The sequence below is a fragment of the Drosophila eugracilis genome, unplaced genomic scaffold (genome assembly GCF_018153835.1).
Source record: "Drosophila eugracilis isolate 14026-0451.02 unplaced genomic scaffold, ASM1815383v1 contig_367, whole genome shotgun sequence".
Lineage (NCBI taxonomy): Eukaryota > Metazoa > Arthropoda > Insecta > Diptera > Drosophilidae > Drosophila > Drosophila eugracilis.
In genome coordinates, this window is record NW_024573224.1 from 1,572,350 (window position 1) to 1,585,865 (window position 13,516).

The 13,516-nt window shown below is 41.4% G+C and overlaps 1 protein-coding gene across 1 annotated transcript in view; it reads left to right on the forward strand.

Annotated features, from left to right (window-relative positions):
- The first annotated feature begins 596 nt into the window (after window positions 1-596).
- The window catches only part of LOC108116393 (RNA polymerase II degradation factor 1), a 37,119-nt gene continuing 24,199 nt past the window's right edge, over window positions 597-13,516 (forward strand). The window contains exon 1 of the mRNA XM_017228256.2: window positions 597-1,016. Coding sequence (XP_017083745.2) covers window positions 798-1,016 — 219 coding nt within the window. The 5' untranslated portion in view covers window positions 597-797. The remainder of the gene's footprint in view (window positions 1,017-13,516) is intronic.

The window sequence follows — 13,516 nt, forward strand, 5'->3', positions numbered from 1 at the left end:
GGGAACTACTTTTGAAAAGATCATATCAGCAAATATATATAAAATTATCGATCCCTCTACCAAAAATTCATCACTATCGATATAGCTTCTTCGCTTCGATTGAAAACCATTTGGCGCCAATCACAATTATCGACTTTATGAAAACGAGCTAAGCGGCCAAAAAGCAAACTCAAACTCAACCCGTACTCTGGCTAAAACATGCCGAATCCGAACGAGCCAAGTCGAGTTGCCTTTGTTTGCTGGTCGGGCCCACTAAAATAGTTCAGGAAATGATGGAAAAGGAGGAGTTCGAACGGGGTTGAAGAGGGGGGAGAGGATAAAATGGTTTATTGGGAGCATTGTTGGGCCAGAGTTTGGTATTGGGGACTGGGCTCATGGCTTTCGCCCGATTCTGTCCCAACCTGGTGGCTTTCCACAACGCAACTGAAAATACGAAAATGCTAGGTGGAAAATGCTAGCACAACAACAACGCGCGCATGTTGCGCAGAGTTGCCAAGGCTCAGAGAGTTTTTCAGGCAGAGAGGCGGCAACTCTAGCCACCCGGCTGGCTGTCGAGTGTTGGCCAGGCCGAAAGCCGTTCAGTACGAACTCTGCACTTCGCACAACAAGACGCCAAGCGACCAGCGACGACGACGCCAAAGGCGCTCGGCCAAAGCCACAGAGCCCGAGCAAAAACTACGTAAATTTTCCACAGCCATATTTCCCCCATTTTCCCAAGTTGAACCAACACCAGCGGTAGGAAAAACATCGAACCAAGCGGTCTGTGCATATGTGTTGGTGTGTGTGCCACAGAGTGTATGTGCAATAGTGAATTGTTCTTGGACCGGCGATCGAGTTCTCCCATCTCAATTCCCCCCTCTCTAAAAAAAACCCTGCAAAAATGTGGAGCTGGGGCTAAAGCACACCCAAAACAAACCAGCAACTCAGAAAAAAGGCGCCAAACTTATATTACCGCCAGCCGAGATTACCTCCTCAAGATCCCGCAGGAAACCATGAAAATGTGGACCGAATCCAATGTGAGTAGTTTGTGATAAGATAAGGAATTATTTTGACCCCTCTATTTAAGTATTTACCTCGATCTTATTTATTAGAATTGACCATCGATTGGTTAGTCTTTGTATAGTCCTTAGATGTACTAAATTAAGATTTCAGGTATTGCTAAAAGATTTAATGATATTCCTAATTTGGATTTATATTAAAAAGTAGTTTTAGCACTTCTCTGAGAACCCAAGACCTAAGCTTCTAAAATCTTACTGTTAATGAAACATATTAACACTATTTATAAGTTATACTATATTAACTGATTCTATATAGTATAATTATCGGAATTTTATATATCTTTGCTAACTTTAAAGTTTAGTCATTAATCCAATATAAAGAATGCTAATATTATCCAAAAACTACCCCTCCAATCTTCGATACAACAGCTTCTTATCAATCTTAACCATCATGATATCATCTTAGCCATACACACTATGATTGCATATGACTAGTATAGTACATGTGCTTTTGTGCCATCATAGGTGCATTCGCTATCTTTGTTTTGATTCTTGAGTTTCTTCTATCGGCATTTATGTTTTGTGCGCGTGTTTCTTTTGCCGTTTACCGGCGAAACCAATTGAAAAGCAATTTGGCTACGGCCGAGAAATGCTCAATGGATTGGTCAGAAGGGGGTGCTGCTAGGTGGGGGGAGAGAGTGATGCCTCAAGGGAGGGTCAATGAGGGTGGAGAGAGGAGAGGTACCTCCAACGGAGCATCACGCATATCCATGTGGAGGCATTCGTAGTAGGCACACGCACAGCACGCGTCGTCAGCGCTAGCCATTACCCCCCTCTGATTCCATCCGATTCCTCCGATTCTCAATGCCCGATTCCGATTCGATTTCCATTCCCAAGTTGGGGTCTTAAGCCCCCTCTCCACTGACACAAGGCCCCCCTTCACAATCGAAGCCAAGTAAACAAAAGCCAACAACATCAAGGTTTTTTTTTTCTCTCTCTTTGTTTTCTTTCTTTATTTCTACCGCTTGCAGCAATTAAATGAAAGTTTTTGTGATGATGGACGACGAAAAGGAGGCGGTTGGGTGTTGGTGCTGATGATGACGATGGTGAAGGGGCGATTGTGGGGCATCAGAAGAAAGAGGCGTAGAAGCCGGCGAGCAAAACAAAAACTGCAAAAATGTCATACACGTCGACGAGGGGCTGGCAATCGCCTGGGGGTGGTGCGGTCTGTTTGGGGGCGTGTAAAGTGCAATGGCATTTAAGATTCGTTGCAGGCATCGCAACGAAGTTTTTCCCAACAAATAAAACACAAAGAAGGGAAGGAAATTTATTGAAATAAACTTGACCCACAATTGGCCAAAAGTGTTTGAAGATATGCTGACTGCTGGATGCTCGGAATGTGTCAGGTAGCATTTTATAGAGGATTTTATTGCATTGCTAAAAAACGATTTTTGTAATTTTAAGGTTTTTCTGTAAAACACATTCCTAAAAAGATTTTTAATCATTGTTATGGGAAATATAGACAAAATATTTGAGCTTCACTAATAAAGAATTTTCTACCCTAAAAAGTTCTCCACCTCATTCTTAAATTTAAACATTTCGCTACTTCTTTCACTTAGTTATCAATAAATAATGAATTCCGAACGATTTCTAACAAATTGAGCCCCATTTAAAGCTAATCAATATATGCCCCAATTTTCCCAAACTTTCCTTCTCCTTAGTCTAAATTTTCCCCATTTCATTTTCAATAAGTTTTTTTTACAAAAAAACAACCAACTAAGTGAGAAAAACGCAGACTGTTCAGTTTTCCCTGCGGGAAAGTCTGCTTTTAAAAAGTCAACAGATTCGCTCCCGCTCTGCATTAATGATTAACCAACGCAAAGGTCGTAAAACGGTAAATCAACAATAAATATTCTTACCACTCCCTCTCTTACCAACTTACGCACAAATACACTCACACACACACACTGAGTTACCCGCAAAAGGAATCCACTTGTCCTTGACACAGTGACGTACCAAAGTCCGAACGTTGTATAATAATAGCATCATGACTTGCGCTTGTTCCGCTCCCTTGTGGACAACAGCGGGGGGGCAGTCAGCAGTGGGCAGGGCACCCCAGCAACTCATTTTCATTATCGGTCCCCATGCAAATGCCGGTCGCATACCTTAGGTCAGTTTCCGTATCATAAAAAAAGGCACGGACAAACATTCACGGGGAGCGAGGCATCAGCCGCCGGCGGACAAACCCTTTTTTTCCGGTCTATAAATACAGGCGGACATCTCTAACTCGAACCGCAATCAGAGGTTGAATAAATAATTGGCGTAATTGAAACGTTGAGCTTTAGATTTGGGTTTAATAACAGGGTTTAAGTGTTTTAAGAGAGTTTAAAATGTTTGTTATTATAATATTATTGTTAATGAAGAGTTATTTAGTATACCCCTTTACTTAACCATTCTTTAGTCTTAATAATATTAGATGTCTTAATGATGTTACTTGAGTACATACTTAGGAGATTTGGTACCTTAATATAACAATTAATACTGTGCAACTTAAGTTTAGTGAAGTTTTTGTGCTCGAAATGTGCAACAAAATTAAATTTTTCCCAGTTTCTTCATTTGTAATACTCACATAGCATTTCAGGTATAACCTTACATGAATTTTAATTTACAAAAAAATTAGTTTTTTTAAGGAAATAAAAAATTTTTAAACATAAATATTACTTTAGTTGCTTTGAAAGTAGAAACACAAGCAATTTGAATTACTACAATGATAAGCGTGTATGGGAGTAGTTTTGCCACACAAGTCCATGAAAATGGCAGACAATTCGATTTAGTGAAGCTGGACTGTATAACGGTTTTATGCGTATTTACCATTACACATTTTCAATGGGCAAATGGCTCTGCTTCTGCTCTTCTTCTTGCTCTTGCGGCTGGCCATAATTTATTGGCCACTTGTTTCTAAGCGACGGCAGAGGCAACCTGCCGTCATCAATGAACGGTAGAGTGAGTGAACGTAGGGGGATGAGAGGGTGAGTGACTGGCTGAAAGAGTGAGTGAATGCCACTCGCTAATAAGCATCAAGAGCAGACACAAAAGGGCAAAAGCAAAAGCAAAAACAACAACAACAACAGGAACAGCAACAGAAAAAGCAAAAGCAAGAGTCAACAATAAACGCTGCAGGAGTGAAAGAGAGAGGGAGGCCGTAGGCCGGCAGCACGTGCTAAGCACATTTAACGACAACTACAGCAACAACAAAGAGCGGCCACAAAAACGATTAAATTAAAAACCAAAACAAACTAAAGAAACGGCGCAGCGCAGCGCTGCCAAAGTAAGCGTCTACGTTGCAGCCGCAGTCGCAGTCGACGGCAACGCAAGCACCGACGCCGCAAGGAGAGAGATACAAAAACAATGTTGAGTACACAAGGCACACACAAAAATAAAAGAAAACAATAAAAATGAAAAAAAAACGGCAACGACGAAGGCAGCGCGCATAATAAACGTCAATTTAAAAATGCTAAAAGCTCGCGACGCCGGCAGCGCAGTCGACCCAGCCGGCGACAATAATAATAATAAAAAAAACGAAAGAAAAAACCAAGGGAATCGCCGAAAGTTAAGAAGTAAACACAGGCACTCACACACACACACACAACAACCCAGCGACACACGGAGAGCAATAAAAAATAACCCTTTTTCCGGTTTTTGTTTTGCTTTGCAGTTTCTAATCAAGAGGAAATACATGAAAGCGTACAAAATGCCGCTACTTTTTTGGTATGGGGCGGTGAGATTTCTTTTTTGGCACTTAGCATAGGGAAAAACACCGCAATCCTTTTTATGTTGTGCGAAACAGCGTCACAAAGGGGAAATGAGAAAGCAAATTGACAGTCTCATAAAGTTCTTGAGCTTTTCTTTTACTATTGAGTGTTAATTTGGTGAGTGGAACTGTAGGGAAAGTACGAAGGATTCGGTAAGGAAGGAATAAGTGTCAACAAACTATGGGAACAAGTTTACTATCTTAAAGATACTTGCAAACGTTCTGATAGAGCGAATAGTAAAACTTACATATCTTACATATCAACTGAACTTTCTCTATTTATAAGATTGATTTTATTAGAGACCTTAATAACTGTCTTGATTTTGTGATTAGAGTCCTTTTTGTACTTTGAAAACAGATTAAGTTGCAAAATTGCAGGCTGAGTATCATATATTCTTAACATATTTTCTTAAACAAACAAACTGATACTTATTTAACAATACCAAACCATTATTAAGAAGCATTTTAAAAGTAATCTCCCACCACCCGTTTAACTTAAAATGACACAAAGAACATGGGGAACTCTTCATACTAAAAAGCATTTGCGATTAGATCAGCTGGTTTGTGGCATTCATTGAGCATTTTTGTTTTTCAAAACCAAATATTTACTACGAGTCACTCAAATACCGGCACGCGAGTGTTTCACTATCAACCCACGCCGATTATTCAGTGGCAATAAAAACAATAAAAATCATCTCTCAGCCATTTACATAACGATCAAAACAAAGGCCCCCTCATCCAACGCGGCACGACCACCAGCTGATTGGGGTAGGGTCGAACTCGGGATTCACATTCACCAATTCACAAATTCACGTTCGATGCCGGGGTGTCATAAATAATTTCGATTTGACTTATATTATTAGCTAAATAAATATATGAATGAAGAAAAAAATATATAAGCGTAGAGCAGGGCAAAGCCAAGCAGAGCAGAGCAGTAAAAAAAATAAGGCAGAGACGGAAGCAAACAAACAATCGACATCGACGGCCAGCAAAGAGGCATGAAAATTGAATGAGTGAGTGAGTGAAATGAAAGACAAAGCGGCGCCAGCGTCGACAGCGCTGCTTAGCGTGAGAAAACCCATTCAAATTGTCAAACACAAATGTCTACGTAATGATCGGCCCCTAATAAATGACAATCGAATGGGAATCAGAATGGGAATGGGAATAGCAATGAATGAATGAATGAAAGCAGCGCCATCGAGCGAACGAGAACGAAAGTGCGATTCCAATTACGACACCAAAAGCAGATCGCATGGGGAATACAAATGGGCCTGATGGTAAGAAATAATCAAGTGCCCCAGATAATGTGGGGTAATCGGGAGATATCTGATACTATAATTGACTATATCCCAAAAATTTAATGAAACTCTGCTGATTTGGTAAGTTCAAAACCATAAGACTTTCTTCTAAAACTTACCAATATAAGTATGTAGTCTATCATTAAACTTCTATGACTTCTAAGATTCCTGGTTTTCCTACCATAGATTCATTATATGGAGTCCTAATTAGGCAGATTTTACCAATCACATTTAGAAAGAGGTTTACTGAATAAAAACTGTTTAATAACATATGATATTATAAGTCATCCTTCTGACAGATGAAAAGAAATATCATAACTAGCGATTACCGTAACACTAACTAATTAGATGACTGTTAATCAACTGCCAAAGCTCTGTTAATGTGGACATCTCTTTCCGTCACAAGAACTACATACATATGTGTATACCTACTTACATTCTTACAATGTGCAGCATCACACTGAGACATAGTTGGCATATACAGTATGTACATAAATACATATAAACACATGTACATACATACTCGTTCACAAAGTCCAAAGTGTTCCCCTGTATAAGGAGATGGGGGTCTTTTAACCAAGTGCAATGGCAAATGGCAAAAACAACAACAAGACTTGCTCCATGCTAACAAAGCCACTTCTCCCCCTCATCAGACCGAAATACCACGCCCCCTTTTGGACCACCCAACCCTTTTGGTTGGCAGTACGAAGTGGCGTATCAAAACAAAAAAGGCGACGACAGCGTTTCACGTTCTGAGCACAATTAATAAATTATAGACGGCAGAGGAAATGCCGGAGACCAAAAGGCAACAGCAGCGCTGCGGCTGAGCCATTGGCTGAGGCAGCGACGTCGACAGCGACAGCGACTAAAGCGGCAACAGAGTCACGTGTAGAGCGGCGAAGCAAGTGATCAAAACAAAAACCGACAAAAAAACGAATTTATCATTACAACAAGCAATAAAATTAATCAGCAATTCAAAAACTGCAAGTGGCCCGTTCGTTGTTGTTATTATTGCTATAGCTGTCGTTATGTGTGTGTTGTTGTTGTTGCTGTTGTTTGCCGTCTGAGTTGTTGCGGTTGGTTTAATAACCCGAAAATAATCGCGGGCGAGCGACAGAGATGCCAATAGTTGGCTCGAAGGAGAGGAAGCAGCAGAGGCAGCGGCTGAGGCAGCGACGCCAGCAGAGTAACAGATGAAGTAGAGCAGACGTCGTCGGCGTCATTAAAACAACATAAAAAGTAATAAATAAATATGAGTACGGCCGAGAATGTGTGTGTGTGTGTGTGACAGGGAGAACGAACGACCTTCAACTTCCTACCCTCTTAGCCTCTTACCATCAACATAGACAGATAAACGACACACAGTGGTCGCTCGCAAATTAGAAGCTCTTGCGTTCAAGTGTTTTTTTTTTGTCCCAAAACTTCTTCAATGCGAAGGTCTTCCTTTGACTTCATCAAACTTGTTTGAACTTAGTGTATTGAGTCATTGAGTGATTAGCATTCGCTTCGGAGGAGTTCCCCTGTGATAGGCGATAGAGTCTTCAATACCTAATGACTACTAGTTAAGGATAGGCCATATTTATAGATAACAGTTCTCAAAGCCTATAATCAAAGTATTAGTATTTTAAATTCTTGCTAAGAAACAATCATATTATTAACTGCAATTCTAATGTAATGTTCATATTTAGAAACCTCCTCCATTAAAGAAAATCATAAAACGCTTGGGTTCTAATTTTCGAGACCCCACTGTGGTTTAGGTGATGTGTGAGGTGGCGCTACCTGTCCGCCTGTCTGCTGTCAAGCGATGACATTGATAGCTTTAACTGTAAACGCAGAGCTGCAAGTCGAAGAGCTGCGACAGAGCGAGCTAGATAGACAGTGCAGACAGATGGATGGGGGCCACATTGTGGCCAGTAGTCAGAGCGAGATGGCGGGAATAATCGGCATAAATTAAAGGCGAATGCAACATGTGAGTCTGCCCAGAGTCGCAGACTCAGATTTTTGGCTGCTCTGCGGCGCTGCCAAGTGTTTTGCATATATGCAAATCGCCCGCACACAATCCCCGGCCGACCAAAATACACAGATACAGCACACATACAGACACACACACACACACTATCAACCGTTTCGGGATTGGGGCAAATGCACCTTGCAACGTCGCGAATTCGAACTTGTTTGGAGTCGCCTCGAAGAGAGCGTTCGCGTCAGTTGCCGAAGAACTTCAAAGCCAGCAGCATGTTGCATGCCATAAGCAGAAAAAAAAAAAAAAAACAAAAATCGTAATAAAAACTGAACAACAACCGCAGAAGTTGCAGCATCCAGCATCCACAATCCCTGGCAGCGGCAAATTAAACTAATAAGCGTAAAAGGAACAGCGAACCGAATGCAGCGCTGCAACTGCAACGCCAACGTCGACGCCAGCAGCACTGCTGGAGCGCAACTCTTGGACTGTCGAAATCCATTATAACCCAATCGGCAATCGCATTTCTTCCTTCGAGTGGCGCGGTCATGGAGCTCCAATCGGTCGCCCACTCCCTCTCCATTTGCCAATCTCCACTCCCAAATTGCTAGCTGCAGTGGAAGAAATGATTAGTTTATAGTATTTCTTAATATTAGGAAATAAACGAATTATGTGTATTATTTATTTAGTTTCTAATTATTATTTGTTTTGGGGTTTCCTTTTCTAATGAATATTTTCTTAATTTAAGGCTTTAAGGCTTTTCTTTAACCTTTTAAGATTTCAAGAGGAAACTTAACGATATTTAAGTTTTCCCTGTTAATCATTAACTATCACTTATTCCTAACACTTACCAGTAAGGGAAATCATAAAACTGAAGTTGCATTTATGCTCCAAGCGTCCCCTTTCATTTTTCCCCTTGGCATCATGAACCGAAGCGAACTGAACTGAACGTAACCAGCTTTTGGCCCTGGCCAAAACTCTAATCCGACAGGGACAACTCGGACGGGGCATGGGAATTGGCAGGGCTAGAGAGATTGGTCAGTAGAGGGGTAGGTGGGGAACAGGATGCCAAGAGGGACAGGCGGACAGACGAATCATGCTAGGTGGGTGGCTGCAGTGCGAGCTTTCGGAAATTGAAACTGGCATTAGAAGAGTGGCAATGAAAACCAGCATTCGTAGAACAAACTGAATACTAAGAAGCTTAAGCACACCAGTTATAGAACCCATCTTTCCCAGAAGATCATAAGTTTCAGTGCATTTTTAGTTCAGGCTATGCAAAAAGGAATTCTAATTTAAATATTAGATCATTTTATTGCCTACTTTACGGGGCAATTAGCTTGGGAACTGAAAAAAAGTGATTCTATTTAAAGGAGTCTTTGTTTCCTGTTTTCAAAATAAAAAGATTTTCAAATCCAACATTGCTTTTCCTCATCTATCTAAGGATTTATTTTTCACCAAAAATATTTTCCCCGAAGTCAAAACATTCCAACCAATTCGGTAGAAGATCTATTCTCGTGATGCCCAATCCGGTGACCCAGAAACCAAATGAAAGAACACTTAATCTAATAAAGGAACGAATGCATCGGCAATCAGCAAATGGGAAACCCCAAGATTAGTAATTTCAGGCCATCTCGATTCCTGGCTGCACCTGATCTCAGTTATCAATGGTATACGGCTGCCCCCAGGAGAAGAGATCATATACGAGTATGTACCATACCCACGGAACCGATCATTTCGACAGTGGCAATTCCTATAGCAAGCAGTCGGAGCAAAAATAGCCAGCGCCTTCGAACACAAACATTATTAATGCCTTTGTTGTTGTTTGGATAAGTTTTACTCAATCGCAACGAGTCATCATCATCATCCAGTCAGCCAGTCCGCAGTCGATGGAGAGAGCGAGTGAGTCTCCAAAAATAATGCCAACAACAGTGCGCCGAGCACAAGGCCAACAGCTGGTCGCTCTAGTCTTTGGGGCCCGAATCTGAATCTGAATCTGCGTCTTCATCGGCATCGGCATCAGCATCACCAACATCTCTGTGTCTGTCTCCCCCGGCCCCTTCCCCATTTAAATCCCCCAATCCCCATCCACGTCCCTGGCTGGCATCGCATCCATTCCGTTCGCTCTGTTTCGACTCGGCGTTCCACATTCACATCGACATCCACACAGCAACATATCCACACTAAAATCCGCCAAACCTGCAGCAGTCTTCTACCCTAACCCGTGGAAAGGTTGCCTTTATTTTGGTCAATAGTTTGATAACTTAGTAGTCTATATGGTCATTATTTAATCTGTCTTGTTTATATATTACTCTCCTATGTTGTGAAAGTCTTTTCGTAATATGTAGTATTTTTTCCCAATACTATAAAATAATACTCGGAAGAGTTCCTAAAAAGTGCCTTAGTATTGTTCTTTATCCTTCATAAAGCTACTCTATGATTAGGTGGTATTTTAATAGTTTAAAGGTAAAGAAAAAAAATGCAGATGTTTTCCATAAGGGATTTTGATACCAATTCCTGATACTGCAATAGCTTGAAGAGATATCAAGAGATATCCTATACTACCGCAAAAGATCCTACCTCTTGTGCCTGAAATGTATTATACAAGAGTATTTAAAGCTTCGGTCGCAACGTTTAAACCTCCTTTTTGCTGATATTTCGAGTAACTAGCACAGGCAACAACGACAACAACAGCAGTTCAGCAGCACCAGCACCGAACATGTTCAAAGTTTCTCGGATGCGACGGCGACAACCAAGCACCAGCAACAACAACAAAATGAAAGAAAAAAAAGCAACCAAGAGCCGCCTCCGCCACACACTCGCATAAAATTTTAATACAAAAATGCTGCCAAACATTTGCCCACCCCCGCAAAAGCAGCATACATATAGCAGTTGAAGCAAAGGCAACAGCAGAGTGGCAGTGGCAGAGGCAGAGACCATTACGCAGGGGCCTCTTTCTTTCTTTCCATCTTTCTTTGGTTGGTTGCTTGCCTGGCTGTTGGTCCGACCTGACACTCAACTCAACTCAGCTCAGCTCAGCGTTCAACTCGCCTCGCGCCGTTCAGCAATTTCATTTCAACATGTTTCTAACAGAGCTCGAGCTCTCGGGTCCGCCAGTCCCGTAGCCAACAGATCTTGGTGTTCGCTTCAGCAAAAGCATCTTAAATTTTTCTGTTCGCCTCAAACCCTCCCAGCGTCAGCCCACTCCGCTCCCAATCCCGGTCCCGTAGACCCCGTCGTTGTCGTACTTTATAGTCGTACTTTGTTGGTTTTCTACCCACAAGTCTTTCTCTTTTTTTTCTCCCCCGTTGTCGCTGTACCCAGAGCCGGAGCCAGAAGAAAAAGAAGAAGCAGAAGGCAGGGGCAAAAAACCGAGGGAAAAAGAATTTTTTTTATAGGTATTATTTCGTTCCCACATACGACGCGCCGAGGCGAACGACGGTCGCTTGGTTGGTTGGTTGCTTGGTTGGTTGGTCGTTCAGTCCCACAGTTCGACGGTCGGATGGGACGATGAGACTATTCGACGGTCGAAATGAACGAACGAAACGAGAATGAGTGGTGGATGAGAGGCAATGAGCTGTCGAGGGAAGGAAAGGAAGGGAAACGGCAGAGGCCGTGACAGCGTCAGCGCATGTACATATAAAACCCGATACTACGTCAACTAGGGTTGCCAGGGTAGCTGCGAAAGCAGAAAAAGAAAATACATTCCATTGAAAGCTGTTACAGAAATGTTCAAAACAAGATATTTGAAAATTTTTCAGTTTTTGCAAAACAGAATAAAAGCAAGTGTTTAATATATTACAATTATTATTAAATTGATTTAGTCCAATTCGTATTTTATTACTTGCATAAACTCAGATTAAATGAGGATACTTTATAAGTTATTGAAATTTGAAGGAAGTAACTGGTAATATTATAACTCATTATTATAGTCAAAATTAGATTTAACAGATGAAAACGATACTAATATATTACTCATCCTAATATACTGTATATCTATAATATCGTATCTATAAGCCAGTCCTGCCTATCAATATTTTATTTAATATATTTATTGGAATTCCATTCCGAACTCAGCTTATCTTAGTAGTATAGTTCCATGGAACTCATCGTAATATTTGCAATCTGCTCTGTGAGACCCCGTTGAGGGTTCAATGCCGTTTCGTCTGAACAACAGCTTGACAACCCTGTGCACTTGTGTTGCTGCTGCCTCTGCTGATGTTATGCCGCCTGTCTGCCAACCAGCCTGCAATGTCCCGCTACCCGCTCATCGTTCCTACATCGCACCGCTCCCCATCTCCACAACCAGCCCCGGCCCCCGTTGGCCCACGGACTGTACGGCCATCAAGCCATTTGCCTCTGACAGCGCACACGATGCGCCACACAAATATCGTCGAGCAGCCAGCGCACATACAATTCAACGTATGTACGGGCTATATATTTTTGTAGGTTATGTGTATATAGCTGGCGGTCGGTGGAGCGGTGTGAGTCAAGCACTGCGATTGTGGGAGAGAACGAACAAACGAACGAACGAATGAACAAACGAACCAACTTCGGCAGGGCAACGAAAACGAGCTTTGCTCTTCGGCCCTTTCGCTCTTGCTCTTACTCTATGTATAAGGCGGTTGTGTGTGGGGGAGTGTATAAATACAGAGCGTACTGATGTATAAGGAAAAGTATCTGTTAGATACAATTCTTTCAGTTGCAAAATGATATAGATTTCAAACATAAAAAGTTTTTGGGAGTAGGTTATTAGGAATAGTTAGATTTTTATAATAAATTTACTTTTTAGTATAATTAAAAAGAAATTTGTTTTAAAAAATTAATATTTATAAAATTTGTTGGACCTAGTTTCTATTTTTCTTTATTATTTAAAAACACCGTTTTGTAGATTAAATAAAAAAATATATATATCTACGTTCTATATCCATATGCATTGACATTTACTTAGTGTACCTTTTAGTGAGTGCCGCCTGTGCACTGTACATAAAATGTTAAAACTCTGATTATGACGATGACGTTGGGTTGCGGGGTGGATGGTGGGGTGGAATCTGTTGGAAAGAGGGTGAATGGAAGAGGAGGCGGTTGGGAATCGGGGATGAGCAAAACGACAGCACAACAACAGAGAAGAGCGAAGCGCACACACAAAATAAAGCAGAGGAAGAAGCAGCAGTAGCAACAGCAACAGAAGAGGGAAAAAAGTTTCAAATGGAAATTTTGAATTAATGAACGAAACGAAACGAAATGAACTAAACTGGTTTCATTTGTGCTCTGAGCTCAGAGTTGTTTTTGCTTCAGCCTGACGTTCCACACTCTTTCTCTCTGCCATTCTTGTTGTTGTTGTTGTGCCGCTTTCTTGGCGGCCTGTACGTTTCTCATTTGAAAATATTTTCGCCTCGAACGAAAGAGGCTAATTAAGCCAAAGGAATTTCTCTGCAATTTCCAGCCAAGC